The sequence below is a fragment of the Rhodnius prolixus genome, unplaced genomic scaffold, assembly GCF_049639745.1.
Source record: "Rhodnius prolixus isolate KJV_2025 unplaced genomic scaffold, Rpr scaffold_10, whole genome shotgun sequence".
Lineage (NCBI taxonomy): Eukaryota > Metazoa > Arthropoda > Insecta > Hemiptera > Reduviidae > Rhodnius > Rhodnius prolixus.
Genome location: NW_027411615.1, coordinates 1,435,448 through 1,451,759, shown reverse-complemented (window position 1 = coordinate 1,451,759; position 16,312 = coordinate 1,435,448). Strand labels below are relative to the sequence as shown.

At 31.8% G+C, this 16,312-nt stretch overlaps 2 protein-coding genes across 6 annotated transcripts in view; one reads left to right on the top strand and one right to left on the bottom strand.

Annotated features, from left to right (window-relative positions):
- LOC141457065 (extracellular tyrosine-protein kinase PKDCC-like) overlaps positions 1 to 16,312 on the top strand; it is a 295,376-nt gene that overhangs the window by 128,242 nt on the left and 150,822 nt on the right. The window lies entirely within an intron of this gene.
- Positions 1 to 16,312, bottom strand: part of LOC141457334 (serine protease inhibitor dipetalogastin-like) — a 30,316-nt gene that overhangs the window by 6,011 nt on the left and 7,993 nt on the right. For all 5 annotated transcript variants that reach the window (XM_074134173.1, XM_074134175.1, XM_074134176.1 and 2 more), the window contains 2 exons: positions 16,042 to 16,097; positions 183 to 330 (listed from right to left, as the gene is read on the bottom strand). In XM_074134173.1, coding sequence (XP_073990274.1) covers positions 183 to 330; positions 16,042 to 16,097 — 204 coding nt within the window. The remainder of the gene's footprint in view (positions 1 to 182; positions 331 to 16,041; positions 16,098 to 16,312) is intronic.

The window sequence follows — 16,312 nt, the reverse complement described above, 5'->3', positions numbered from 1 at the left end:
CAGGCAAGAGTATGAAGAAGTTGTCTGCCTATCTTTGTCTTTTCTGGACCACAATGATACTGTGAGGTACCAAGAATTGGTCCTAGATGCTGTGTATGAAAAGTGGATTTAAAACGATCACACACACCAGTGATCGGTTTCCCTGTAGACATATTATATGAATATAATGACGTAATACTTACTGGGATTCTGGGTCTTTGAAGCGCTGAATAGCGTACATTCATTGAAATAGGTTTGTCCGTCTGTACCGCAAACTGGCAGCCAAAATTTCGGACAAGCGGTTGGATTTATATCGTAATTTCCAGTAACAACTTTTAATACTCCGAATCCCTGGAAAAATTATTTCTTTTTTATCCATTCAGTTATCTATTTACATAAATGTAACCTTTTCTTTTGACTAAGACACAAACATAAGTGATCTCTTTTTTTTAAAAAAAAACGTGGAATGTTTACTAATGTTAGTGCCTGCTTGTGAAATGGTGAAATGGAATTTGAAAAGGCAGCCTCTAGTTTGGTGATAATAAGAGATTTTAGGCTAATATTGCCTGAAATGTTTTAATAACTTTTACCCTTACAAATAAATTGCCCTAAAATCATTATTCCTGGAAAATAATCATTTATGTACATATTTAATAATGATTATACAACTCTTGTAGGTGCCATTTTTCCAGAAAACTGCGGGAAAATAGTATTTTCTTGAAAGGGCCCTAAAATGAAGTTTTCTAGGAGTCTGTTTGCTAAAAAAAAAAAAAAAAATTATAATTATAAGCAAATACCTTGCAGCCTTTTTTAACCGTTCATTCCTTATTACAGGCGACCACTGATGATGCCTGAAATAATTACCGAATTTGAATAAACTGCTATTTTCCGTTTGGGGGGGGGTTACACGTTGATTTTTACTTTGAGCCTTTAAAGAAGACTACTTTTCTTTCACCATTTTTCCAATTATGAGTCCTTATATTCCACTTGGGACACCCAACTTGTTGAATCTTCAGTCAAAAATTAGAAAAACCTTCTGGACAGAAGTAGTACTAGGCAAGTAATACTAGGATACAATACCATTCAGTAAAAACTCCATGTTTGAGAAAACGAAATTGAGTTAATCACTCTAAAAAAACTATTTTTTTTTAAAATTTATTTTGTAATTTACAATCTGTATAAATATGTACAATAAGGAAATAGGAGGTGAATGAGATGAACTGGTGCGGGAAGTGCAGGAGGAGAGAAGCTACCCAGCGGTAGCACTCTCTATAGGAGGGAGGAGAATGTGAGGTGGAGCGAGGGGAGATAGGAGAACAAAGACGTTTAGTTCTTCATTCTGTAAAGAAGTCGAGGGGCCACTGGCGATTCAGTCGGCAAGTAGGATTGTTAGGGATGTCAGAGGAGGCGAGAGACTGTACAAGAGGATTTGAGCTAGTAGAGAGAGCAGTATGGAACTTTTGGTTTTTAGTCTTGGCGAGTTTTGTTTGTACGAAGGGGATGTTGAGGTCGTTGTGACGTTGAAAGGAGCGTCAACTGTCTATCGGAGTAGTTTTGACTGATACGTCCTGTACAGTCCGTACGTTTGTAGGTTTGGGCTGAACCCTATAGTTCTAGTCCGTAAGTACACATAGATTTGAGGATAGTATTGTATAGTAATCGTTTTGAGTTCAATGGGTAATTTAGAGCGTCGTCCAAGTCGTCTGTAAAGCAGTTTCTCACGTTTCGTCATTGCTTGCTAGAGGGTCCGGAAGTGTCCGTGTGTTCGGTTTTAGTGAATAGTCCACCTAAACATTCTGAATAACAAAAAATAAAAAATAAATAATAATAAAATTAAGCAGAATAATTTAGACTAATTACTTCCTGTTTGTGATAAGAGAAATTTTGGTGATTGTGACAAAAGCAAAAAAAAATCGCTGACATAATTATCATGATTGGATTATCTCTAGCCTAAATATTGGAAGTAGAAATCCAGTTCTTCACAGCCAGCTGATGAATAATGGATGCAAGTCCATAATCTGTAAAAAAAAATGCTGTAATCTTGCGAGCTATGATAGATAAAAATCAATGATATTAAACCCAACACTGCGAACATATGCACATTTTCAACATTTTTCTCTTTGCTAGGAACATCCAGCTGGGGTGTTATTAGCTTTTGTCCTACAGATCATTCTTCTCCTCTAAACTTTTACATCTCTTTTCAATTATTAGATTCTTTTTTTAATTAAACAAGAATCTGCTGTAATTAAATGGATCTCAACCCACACCCACTCAATCGTGTTCATCCGGGTCGGGATTAATTTTTGGATTTTATGTCTAGGCTACTTAGATATTCAACTCCAGATACTGGTATCTACGAGGGTCGTTTGAAAAGTCCGTGCAAAAATATAAACTACTTCATTTTTTGGGGTAAACCTTTTTTATTTTTCAACATAGTCTCCTTTTAGGCTTATACACTTCGTCCAACGCTGCTCTAGTTTGTTGATCCCTCCCGAATAATAGGATTTGTCCAAGTCTGAAAAATAGCCATTCGTTTCTGCAATTACCTCCTCGTTTGAATAAAATCTTTTTCCCGCCAGCCATTTCTTCATATTGGGGAACAAATAGTAGTCCGAGGGAGCCAAGTCTGGAGAATAGGGGGGATGTGAAACGAGTTGGAACCCTATTTCCATTAATTTTGCGACCACAACTGCTGAGGTGTGAGCTGGTGCGTTGTCGTGATGGAAAAGGACTTTTTTGTGGGCCAATCGTGGGCGTTTTTCTTGCAGCTCGGTTTTCAAACGGTCCAATAACGATGAATAATATGCACCTGTAATAGTTTTACCCTTTTCCAGATAGTCGATGAGGATTATTCCTTGCGAATCCCAAAAGACAGTCGCCATAATCTTTCCGGCCGAAGGAACGGTCTTCGCCTTTTTTGGCGCAGATTCCCCCTTGGTAACCAATTGTTTAGATTGTTCTTTGGTCTCAGGAGTGTAGTGATGTATCCATGTTTCATCCACAGTGACGAAACGACGCTTAAAGTCCTGCGGATTCTTCTGGAACAGCTGCAAACCGTCCTTTGCAACACTTCACACGATTTCGTTTTTGGTCAAGCGTGAGCAATCGCGGCAACAATCTTGCGGATAGCTTTGTCATGTCCAAATGTTCATTCGAGATGCCCACAGCACTAGCAATCTCACGCACCTTCACTCTTCTGTCACCCATCACCATATCATGGATTTTATCAATGATTTCTGGAGTAGTAACCTCAACAGGGCGTCCAGAACGTTCAGCGTCACTTGTGCCCAAATGGCCACTCCGAAAATTTTGAAACCACTTATAAACTGTTCTAATCACGAGTCACCATAATGTTTATCAAGCTTCTCTTTAGTCTCCTGAGGCGTTTTGCCTTTCATAAAGTAGTGTTTAATCAACACACGAAATTCTTTTTCGTCCATTTTTTGAAAATCACTCGACTTACTCGATTCAAACGAATGCCAAACACAAAGAAATAGACCGATCTGGCTGAAACTTGGTGTGTGTTCTTTCCAAGAGATGCTACTAACTAAACATAACCTCGATTCGCGCCAGTGGTGCTATCTCTCTGACTTTGCACGGACTTTTCAAACGTCCCTCGTATAATCAACCTCAAGAATTCCTGATTAAACTGTTGCTTAACCCCCTACTGCAACTTAAACAACAAAAAAATTAAGCGTAGCCCCTCAAATTCGTGACCTCAAGTGACGTCAATACCACCAAATTAATGTCATTATTTATTTATTTTATTATAACAATTTAAACAATTAAAATCGGGGAATACATTTTTGAATCATTCTTTATTCCATTTTAATAATATTTATTTATACATAGAATGTTTTGGTATCTGAAAAGGTTTTATTTTGTTTCTCTATTTTTGATTGGTCAACAAAAAAATGTGTTTGCAAACAAGTGGGGGAAGTAAGTCGTCAAATAATGTATTACATTAAAATGTGCCTTATTGGTGTAGTGGTTTGTTAAAGTGGTACAAGTGAAGATCTGGAGTATTTTTTAGAATTTGAGCTAAAGCTAGACGAAGCTACAAAATAATTTTATATATTTTTTCTGTTTTTCTGTTTTTTTTTTAAATTTATTTACATATACATATGTTGAAAATTTAAATTGGTTCAATATTTTTAAAATAAGCTATTTTATTGATATTATGATAAATTCATATAATCTTTTTTTACAATAAACCGTGATATAACTCTGCTATAGTGCATTTTCCGTTATGTGCAAGCTTTAAACCTGTGAATACAAAAGCAAAAAATGAAAAATTTAAAAATAAAACAATCAAGCAATAAACTAATATTTTTGTATAAAAATAGCAAGGTAGATATTTTGTCTTAGTTTATATTTAGTCAATTTTCCTCTTGGTTGGGAAATCTAACTATAAAAAGCTAAAAAAAATTAACGTGTGGCTGTGTCATTTGAATACGTTTACGTAAAGGGTTATATTTTTTATATAAAATATTTTTATTTATGTATTTAGGATGAAACAATTTGTCTTCATAATCGACGATCGAACACAATCTTTGCCTATACAGTCCGCTGTCATTGTAGAAGCGATTTCATCATCCATTTGCATAATTTCAAACCGCCCCAGCTGCAGATGGTACTGACACACCGTCGTTGATCCGCTCGGCCGCATTCATTCTTTTACGTTTCTAGGCACAGCTTGACTCGGTCATATGGTGTTTTATTGTTACCATTCGATTGTTCTTGTGAAGCCTTTTCCAACCGTATACGATCTCTGTATTTGGTTTTAGCTTTTCGACGCTTATAGGCCGACATTATATAATTTTTGATAATATTTTTTTTATTCTAACACCTTATTATATTCACTGTCACTATTTTACACTAATGTTTTCTATATACAATCGATAGTTTGTGACGACAGCTGACGATTAAAAGTTAATCGAACATCGTAACTTCTCCGTGTCAAAAGTTATACTAATTGCAAATCTCGATACGCAGCAAAATGATCTAAAAAAGGCCTGCACTTCCTCCTCCACCGCGCGCGCGATGTGTCACAGTCCTCGCTTATCGTAATGAATTCTTTGATCCTTTAGCTATCCAGTGGTCTAATTTAATTTTGGATGTAGACGATAGATTCGAAACTATAATGCCCAAACTGTATCCCCCGATTTAGTTATCATTAGGTTTATTGGATTGCCTCACGTCAAAAATAATTGAATGGCACCCATTCTTTTAATTAGAAACAGATTTTTGAAAAGAGTGAATGCATTTAACAGGATGAAAGTGTTAATTGGTGAGCCTGAAATCATTACATGAATGTATGTTTTAAGAAAGTATTGTAAGTTGCAGACAATAGCCTCCTAGAGATGGTAAATGATAATTTTAAGTTGGGAAGCCTGTAGTCCAAAAACAGGATTCTTGGAATGTAAACCCCTGAAAGAAAGATCCAAAAAATTTTGGAGTATTTCCGATTTTATTTATTGACTGAATCTGGCTTCCGGTCAAGCTTCTGTTTGGACAAGATTGGACAAAAAGAATTAATTATTGAATAAATATTTGAATATAGAATATTATTAAAACGGTCCTTTATCTCTTGTGGATTTTTCGCAATTAAAGATGCATTCATTCGTAAATGTTAGAAATTGTGTTCCTGTAAATCCACAAACAGGATTCTCTGTTTCTGGGCAATTACAAGAAGTCATTTGGTATTCTTCTACAGTATTTAAGAGTGTTTTGGTTACCTGTAGCATATTAAGTTTATTTATTAAATTAGCTAAGTAATTAAAAAAAAAAAACTCCACTTCTTGGGATCCCTGCGGGTATACCGGCCAAACAACATTTAGTACTGACACATTGTCGTACTGTACACTTGGGAGGTCTTCTGAGGTAGTTTGATGTGGGTTTAGTGTAGCCAAAACGCAAACTTTAGCCCAGTCTAATCCAAGGTATCCTTGGATACCTACCTAAAAAAAAGGGGGGCTGACCCAGGGGTCACTGTCAAGAAACGGAGCCACCCAAACACTAGGCGCTCCCCTGAAGTTGGTACACTTTTCTGCTAATGCAAAATTAGATGTGTACTTAATTTTTCCATTACGCCTGCCTAGTTTATCATGTTGTGGAGAAAGACATATGTTACTTCACTTGGAAGAAGAAGAAGAAGGGTAATTAGGCTTCTAGGGAAGATACGATCACTGGGATTTCCCTGGAGAGATGATGCTGGATATCAAAGTTGGACTCTCGCTTGCCACCAACTATCCTCTCATCTACACCTGTTTACACTTCGCACATTTTTTATCGGAAATATACATTGTTTTAATAAATATAGTGACACAGTAAGAGACCCACAGTAGATCTTTAAGGTCGCTGTTGATTTGGCATTATTAGTGACTTCTTTTTCAATCTACTTCTATAGAGATTCATCAAAAAATAATAAAGGATCCTGTAAATGAAGACAAAATTGAGGCTACTTGGTCTAACTACGTAATAGACCAATCTACTTTTATAGAGATTCAACAAAAAATAATACAGGATCTTGTAAATGAAGACAAAATTGAGGCTACTTTGTCTAACTACGTAATAGACCAATCTACTTTTATAGAGATTCAACAAAAAATAATAAAGGATCTTGTAAATGAAGACAAAATTGAGGCTACTTTGTCTAACTACGTAATAGACCAATCTACTTTTATAGAGATTCAACAAAAAATAATAAAGGATCTTGTAAATGAAGACAAAATTGAGGCTACTTGGTCTAACTACGTAATAGACCAATCTACTTTTATAGAGATTCAACAAAAAATAATAAAGGATCTTGTAAATGAAGACAAAATTGAGGCTACTTTGTCTAACTACGTAATAGACAAATCTACTTCTATAGAGATTCATCAAAAAATAATAAAGGATCTTGTAAATGAAGACAAAATTGAGGCTACTTGGTCTAACTACGTAATAGACAAATCTACTTCTATAGAGATTCATCAAAAAATAATAAAGGATCCTGTAAATGAAGACAAAATTGAGGCTACTTTGTCGTAACTACGCAATAGACTAATCTACTATTATAGAGATTCATCAAAAAATAATAAAGGATCTTGTAAATGAAGACAAAATTGAGGCTACTTTGTCTAACTACGTAATAGACAAATCTACTATTATAGAGATTCATCAAAAAATAATAAAGGATATTGTAAATGAAGACAAAATTGAGGCTACTTTGTCTAACTACGTAATAGACAAATCTACTTCTATAGAGATTCATCAAAAAATAATAAAGGATCTTGTAAATGAAGACAAAATTGAGGCTACTTTGTCTAACTACGTAATAGACCAATCTACTTTTATAGAGATTCAACAAAAAATAATAAAGGATCTTGTAAATGAAGACAAAATTGAGGCTACTTGGTCTAACTACGTAATAGACCAATCTACTTTTATAGAGATTCAACAAAAAATAATAAAGGATCTTGTAAATGAAGACAAAATTGAGGCTACTTTGTCTAACTACGTAATAGACAAATCTACTTCTATAGAGATTCATCAAAAAATAATAAAGGATCTTGTAAATGAAGACAAAATTGAGGCTACTTGGTCTAACTACGTAATAGACAAATCTACTTCTATAGAGATTCAACAAAAAATAATAAAGGATCTTGTAAATGAAGACAAAATTGAGGCTACTTGGTCTAACTACGTAATAGACCAATCTACTTTTATAGAGATTCAACAAAAAATAATAAAGGATCTTGTAAATGAAGACAAAATTGAGGCTACTTTGTCTAACTACGTAATAGACAAATCTACTTCTATAGAGATTCATCAAAAAATAATAAAGGATCTTGTAAATGAAGACAAAATTGAGGCTACTTGGTCTAACTACGTAATAGACAAATCTACTTCTATAGAGATTCATCAAAAAATAATAAAGGATCCTGTAAATGAAGACAAAATTGAGGCTACTTTGTCGTAACTACGCAATAGACTAATCTACTATTATAGAGATTCATCAAAAAATAATAAAGGATCTTGTAAATGAAGACAAAATTGAGGCTACTTTGTCTAACTACGTAATAGACAAATCTACTATTATAGAGATTCATCAAAAAATAATAAAGGATATTGTAAATGAAGACAAAATTGAGGCTACTTTGTCTAACTACGTAATAGACAAATCTACTTCTATAGAGATTCATCAAAAAATAATAAAGGATCTTGTAAATGAAGACAAAATTGAGGCTACTTTGTCTAACTACGTAATAGACAAATCTATTTCTATAGAGATTCATCAAAAAATAATAAAGGATCTTGTAAATGAAGACAAAATTGAGGCTACTTGGTCTAACTACGTAATAGACAAATCTACTTCTATAGAGATTCATCAAAAAATAATAAAGGATCCTGTAAATGAAGACAAAATTGAGGCTACTTTGTCTAACTACGTAATAGACAAATCTACTTCTATAGAGATTCATCAAAAAATAATAAAGGATCTTGTAAATGAAGACAAAATTGAGGCTACTTGGTCTAACTATGTAATAGACCAATCTACTTTTATAGAGATTCAACAAAAAACAATAAAGGATCCTGTAAATGAAGACAAAATTGAGGCTACTTGGTCTAACTACGTAATAGAAAAATCTACTATTATAGAGATTCATGAAAAAATAATAAAGGATCTTGTAAATGAAGACAAAATTGAGGCTACTTTGTCTAACTACGTAATAGACAAATCTACTTCTATAGAGATTCATCAAAAAATAATAAAGGATCTTGTAAATGAAGACAAAATTGAGGCTACTTTGTCTAACTACGTAATAGACAAATCTACTTCTATAGAGATTCATCAAAAAATAATAAAGGATCTTGTAAATGAAGACAAAATTGAGGCTACTTGGTCTAACTACGTAATAGACAAATCTACTTCTATAGAGATTCATCAAAAAATAATAAAGGATCCTGTAAATGAAGACAAAATTGAGGCTACTTTGTCTAACTACGTAATAGACCAATCTAATTTTATAGAGATTCAACAAAAAATAATAAAGGATCTTGTAAATGAAGACAAAATTGAGGCTACTTGGTCTAACTACGTAATAGACAAATCTACTTCTATAGAGATTCATCAAAAAATAATAAAGGATCCTGTAAATGAAGACAAAATTGAGGCTACTTTGTCGTAACTACGCAATAGACAAATCTACTATTATAGAGCTTCATTAAAAAATAATAAAGGATCTTGTAAATGAAGACAAAATTGAGGCTACTTTGTCTAACTACGTAATAGACAAATCTACTTCTATAGAGATTCATCAAAAAATAATAAAGGATCTTGTAAATGAAGACAAAATTGAGGCTACTTTGTCTAACTACGTAATAGACAAATCTACTTCTATAGAGATTCATCAAAAAATAATAAAGGATCTTGTAAATGAAGACAAAATTGAGGCTACTTTGTCTAACTACGTAATAGACAAATCTACTTCTATAGAGATTCATCAAAAAATAATAAAGGATCCTGTAAATGAAGACAAAATTGAGGCTACTTTGTCTAACTACTTAATAGACCAATCTAATTTTATAGAGATTCAACAAAAAATAATAAAGGATCTTGTAAATGAAGACAAAATTGAGGCTACTTTGTCGTAACTACGCAATAGACCAATCTACTATTATAGAGATTCATCAAAAAATAATAAAGGATCTTTTAAATGAAGACAAAATTGAGGCTACTTTGTCTAACTACGTAATAGACAAATCTACTTCTATAGAGATTCATCAAAAAATAATAAAGGATCTTGTAAATGAAGACAAAATTGAGGCTACTTTGTCTAACTACGTAATAGACAAATCTACTTCTATAGAGATTCATCAAAAAATAATAAAGGATCTTGTAAATGAAGACAAAATTGAGGCTACTTGGTCTAACTACGTAATAGACAAATCTACTTCTATAGAGATTCATCAAAAAATAATAAAGGATCCTGTAAATGAAGACAAAATTGAGGCTACTTTGTCTAACTACGTAATAGACCAATCTATTTTTATAGAGATTCAACAAAAAATAATAAAGGATCTTGTAAATGAAGACAAAATTGAGGTTACTTTGTCGTAACTATGCAATAGACCAATCTACTATTATAGAGATTCATCAAAAAATAATAAAGGATCTTGTAAATGAAGACAAAATTGAGGCTACTTTGTCTAACTACGTAATAGACAAATCTACTTCTATAGAGATTCATCAAAAAATAATAAAGGATCTTGTAAATGAAGACAAAATTGAGGCTACTTTGTCTAACTACGTAATAGACAAATCTACTTCTATAGAGATTCATCAAAAAATAATAAAGGATCTTGTAAATGAAGACAAAATTGAGGCTACTTGGTCTAACTACGTAATAGACAAATCTACTTCTATAGAGATTCATCAAAAAATAATAAAGGATCCTGTAAATGAAGACAAAATTGAGGCTACTTTGTCGTAACTACGCAATAGACTAATCTACTATTATAGAGATTCATCAAAAAATAATAAAGGATCTTGTAAATGAAGACAAAATTGAGGCTACTTTGTCTAACTACGTAATAGACAAATCTACTTCTATAGAGATTCATCACAAAATAATAAAGGATCTTGTAAATGATGACAAAATTGAGGCTACTTTGTCTAACTACGTAATAGACAAATCTACTTCTATAGAGATTCATCAAAAAATAATAAAGGATCTTGTAAATGAAGACAAAATTGAGGCTACTTGGTCTAACTACGTAATAGACAAATCTACTATTATAGAGATTCATCAAAAAATAATAAAGGATATTGTAAATGAAGACAAAATTGAGGCTACTTTGTCTAACTACGTAATAGACAAATCTACTTCTATAGAGATTCATCAAAAAATAATAAAGGATCTTGTAAATGAAGACAAAATTGAGGCTACTTTGTCTAACTACGTAATAGACAAATCTACTTCTATAGAGATTCATCAAAAAATAATAAAGGATCTTGTAAATGAAGTTAAAATTGAGGCTACTTGGTCTAACTACGTAATAGACAAATCTACTTCTATAGAGATTCATCAAAAAATAATAAAGGATCCTGTAAATGAAGACAAAATTGAGGCTACTTTGTCTAACTACGTAATAGACAAATCTACTTCTATAGAGATTCATCAAAAAATAATAAAGGATCTTGTAAATGAAGACAAAATTGAGGCTACTTGGTCTAACTATGTAATAGACCAATCTACTTTTATAGAGATTCAACAAAAAATAATAAAGGATCCTGTAAATGAAGACAAAATTGAGGCTACTTGGTCTAACTACGTAATAGACAAATCTACTATTATAGAGATTCATCAAAAAATAATAAAGGATCTTGTAAATGAAGACAAAATTGAGGCTACTTTGTCTAACTACGTAATAGACAAATCTACTTCTATAGAGATTCATCAAAAAATAATAAAGGATCTTGTAAATGAAGACAAAATTGAGGCTACTTTGTCTAACTACGTAATAGACAAATCTACTTCTATAGAGATTCATCAAAAAATAATAAAGGATCTTGTAAATGAAGACAAAATTGAGGCTACTTGGTCTAACTACGCAATAGACAAATCTACTTCTATAGAGATTCATCAAAAAATAATAAAGGATCCTGTAAATGAAGACAAAATTGAGGCTACTTTGTCTAACTACGTAATAGACCAATCTAATTTTATAGAGATTCAACAAAAAATAATAAAGGATCTTGTAAATGAAGACAAAATTGAGGCTACTTGGTCTAACTACGTAATAGACAAATCTACTTCTATAGAGATTCATCAAAAAATAATAAAGGATCTTGTAAATGAAGACAAAATTGAGGCTACTTGGTCTAACTACGTAATAGACAAATCTACTTCTATAGAGATTCATCAAAAAATAATAAAGGATCCTGTAAATGAAGACAAAATTGAGGCTACTTTGTCGTAACTACGCAATAGACTAATCTACTATTATAGAGATTCATCAAAAAATAATAAAGGATCTTGTAAATGAAGACAAAATTGAGGCTACTTTGTCTAACTACGTAATAGACAAATCTACTATTTTAGAGATTCATCAAAAAATAATAAAGGATCTTGTAAATGAAGACAAAATTGAGGCTACTTTGTCTAACTACGTAATAGACAAATCTACTTCTATAGAGATTCATCAAAAAATAATAAAGGATCTTGTAAATGAAGCCAAAATTGAGGCAACTTTGCCGTAACTACGCAATAGACAAATCTACTTCTATAGAGATTCATCAAAAAATAATAAAGGATCTTGTAAATGAAGACAAAATTGAGGCTACTTGGTCTAACTACGTAATAGACAAATCTACTTCTATAGAGATTCATCAAAAAATAATAATGGATCCTGTAAATGAAGACAAAATTGAGGATACTTTGTCTAACTACGTAAGAGACAAATCTACTATTATAGAGATTCATCAAAAAATAATAAAGGATCTTGTAAATGAAGACAAAATTGAGGCTACTTTGTCTAACTACGTAATAGACAAATCCACTTCTATAGAGATTCATCAAAAAATAATAAAGGATCTTGTAAATGAAGACAAAATTGAGGCAACTTTGTCTAACTACGTAATAGACAAATCTACTTCTATAAAGATTCATCAAAAAATAATAAAGGATCCTGTAAATGAAGACAAAATTGAGGCTACTTTGTCTAACTACGTAATAGACCAATCTAATTTTATAGAGATTCAACAAAAAATAATAAAGGATCTTGTAAATGAAGACAAAATTGAGGCTACTTTGTCGTAACTACGCAATGGACCAATCTACTATTATAGAGATTCATCAAAAAATAATAAAGGATCTTGTAAATGAAGACAAAATTGAGGCTACATTGTCTAACTACGTAATAGACAAATCTACTTCTATAGAGATTCATGAAAAAATAATAAAGGATCTTGTAAATGAAGACAAAATTGAGGCTACTTGGTCTAACTACGTAATAGACAAATCTACTTCTATAGAGATTCATCAAAAAATAATAAAGGATCTTGTAAATGAAGACAAAATTGAGGCTACTTTGTCTAACTACGTAATAGACAAATCTACTTCTATAGAGATTCATGAAAAAATAATAAAGGATCTTGTAAATGAAGACAAAATTGAGGCTACTTGGTCTAACTACGTAATAGACCAATCTACTTTTATAGAGATTCAAGAAAAAATAATAAATGATCTTGTAAATGAAGACAAAATTGAGGCTACTTTGTCTAACTACGTAATAGACAAATCTACTTCTATAGAGATTCATCAAAAAATAATAAAGGATCTTGTAAATGAAGACAAAATTAAGGCTACTTTGTCTGACTACGTAATAGACAAATCTACTTCTATAGAGATTCATCAAAAAATAATAAAGGATCCTGTAAATGAAGACAAAATTGAGGCTACTTTGTCTATCTACGTAATAGACCAATCTAATTTTATAGAGATTCAACAAAAAATAATAAAGGATCTTGTAAATGAAGACAAAATTGAGGCTACTTTATCGTAACTACGCAATAGACCAATCTACTATTATAGAGATTCATCAAAAAATAATAAAGGATCTTGTAAATGAAGACAAAATTGAGGCTACTTTGTCTAACTACGTAATAGACAAATCTACTTCTATAGAGATTCATCAAAAACTAATAAAGGATCCTTTAAATGAAGACAAAATTGAGGCTACTTTGTCTAACTACGTAATAGACAAATCTACTTCTATATAGATTCATCAAAAAGTAATAAAGGATCCTGTAAATGAAGACAAAATTGAGGCTACTTTGTCTATCTACGTAATAGACCAATCTAATTTTATAGAGATTCAACAAAAAATAATAAAGGATCTTGTAAATGAAGACAAAATTGAGGCTACTTTATCGTAACTACGCAATAGACCAATCTACTATTATAGAGATTCATCAAAAAATAATAAAGGATCTTGTAAATGAAGACAAAATTGAGGCTACTTTGTCTAACTACGTAATAGACAAATCTACTTCTATAGAGATTCATCAAAAACTAATAAAGGATCCTTTAAATGAAGACAAAATTGAGGCTACTTTGTCGTAACTACGCAATAGACCAATCTACTATTATAGGGATTCATCAAAAAATAATAAAGGATCTTGTAAATGAAGACAAAATTGAGGCTACTTGGTCTAACTACGTAATAGACAAATCTACTTCTATAGAGATTCATCAAAAAATAATAAAGGATCCTGGAAATGAAGACAAAATTGAGGCTACTTTGTCGTAACTACGCAATAGACTAATCTACTATTATAGAGATTCATCAAAAAATAATAAAGGATCTTGTAAATGAAGACAAAATTGAGGCTACTTTGTCTAACTACGTAATAGACAAATCTATTATTATAGAGATTCATCAAAAAATAATAAAGGATCTTGTAAATGAAGACAAAATTGAGGCTACTTTGTCTAACTACGTAATAGACAAATCTACTTCTATAGAGATTCATCAAAAAATAATAAAGGATCTTGTAAATGAAGACAAAATTGAGGCTACTTGGTCTAACTACGTAATAGACAAATCTGCTTCTATAGAGATTCATCAAAAAATAATAATGGATCTTGTAAATGAAGACAAAATTGAGGCTACTTGGTCTAACTACGTAATAGACAAATCTACTTCTATAGAGATTCATCAAAAAATAATAAAGGATCCTGTAAATGAAGACAAAATTGAGGGTACTTTGTCTAACTATGTAATAGACAAATCTATTATTATAGAGATTCATCAAAAAATAATAAAGGATCTTGTAAATGAAGACAAAATTGAGGCTACTTTGTCGTAACTACGCAATAGACAAATCTACTTCTATAGAGATTCATCAAAAAATAATAAAGTATCTTGTAAATGAAGACAAAATTGAGGCTACTTTGTCTAACTACGTAATAGATAAATCTACTTCTATAGAGATTCATCAAAAAATAATAAAGGATCCTGTAAATGAAGACAAAATTGAGGATACTTTGTCTAACTACGTAATAGACAAATCTACTATTATAGAGATTCATCAAAAAATAATAAAGGATCTTGTAAATGAAGACAAAATTGAGGCTACTTTGTCGTAACTACGCAATAGACAAAGTTATAATTCTCGGTAAAACCGTTTCTTTTACGTTTATTTGTATACATTTTTTTTTTTACTGGGAGAAGTGAGCAACTTTCAAACTTAAGATTAAGCTTGTCTTTAAGCGATTTTGAGCTTTTAAGCTTGGTACTCATATTACAGATATGTAACACCACACCCAAACTTAGGTGATCATCTAAAAACTATTTATCCAGAATCAGACGCTTAAAAATGGAATATCCACTGAAAGTTTATCAAAGTTGACACCAACCAGTAGTTCCTTTTATTAAAGTACGAAGTAAATTATTGTAACAAATCTCATACTGCTTTATTTTATTGAATTTTTCGCAAATAGGATTTCACCGAGAACGGGATTAGCTGAGTGGTTTGAATGAAAAGAAAGGGAGATCGCAGGTTCGAATCCCAGCTGCTGGTTCTTAGATTTTTCTTTTCCTATGCATGCACTTCTTACAGCTCACTGTCCGGCGATGGCCAGTATTGTCTTCAACACAGTGCACGGAGCCTGACAGTGAGCTCTGGAATAAGTGCGCAGGCGTCAAGGGCCTTGCAAAAAAAAAAAAAAAACATTCACCGCTTTTACACAAAAATGGAGTTTTTACTATAGTTGAGTTACGTTTTCTGTTTTTCGAATGAAGCTTAGAAGAAAGTCTGCCAGTTACCAATCAACAAATCTCTCTTTCTTAACTTGAAAGGAGTAACCAATCATTTGCGAAATCTTAGTACTACCTGCTCAAAAAATAAGCCGCTAACCTTTCATTCCTTATTCAGTTCCTTCACTTCAAACTTGAATTCAAAAATCAAAATTTCTATTATTAAATACTTTTTATTATTTTTATAATTATTGATAAAGTGAAAGATAATTATTGTTTGTTAATCAATCAATAATGAAAGAAAGTTGTACTAACTGGGTCGGGAAAATCCAAATGGGGTAGACATTTTCCTGTGTGCTTCAGTTCAAGTCCTGAAATTAATACAAAAATGATTAAATTATTTTGAATCACTGAATTTAATTAACGTTTATAATTTAAATTTTACTTTGGCCCTGAAAGTTTAGGAAAAGGGACTTGGAACAGAACTTCTTAGAAGAAGTTTCCCATCATCTTCAACGGAAATTCACGTAAAAAAGGAAGACGTATTGTGGGTTGGAATAAGGGGAAAAATAATATCTTTTAGATA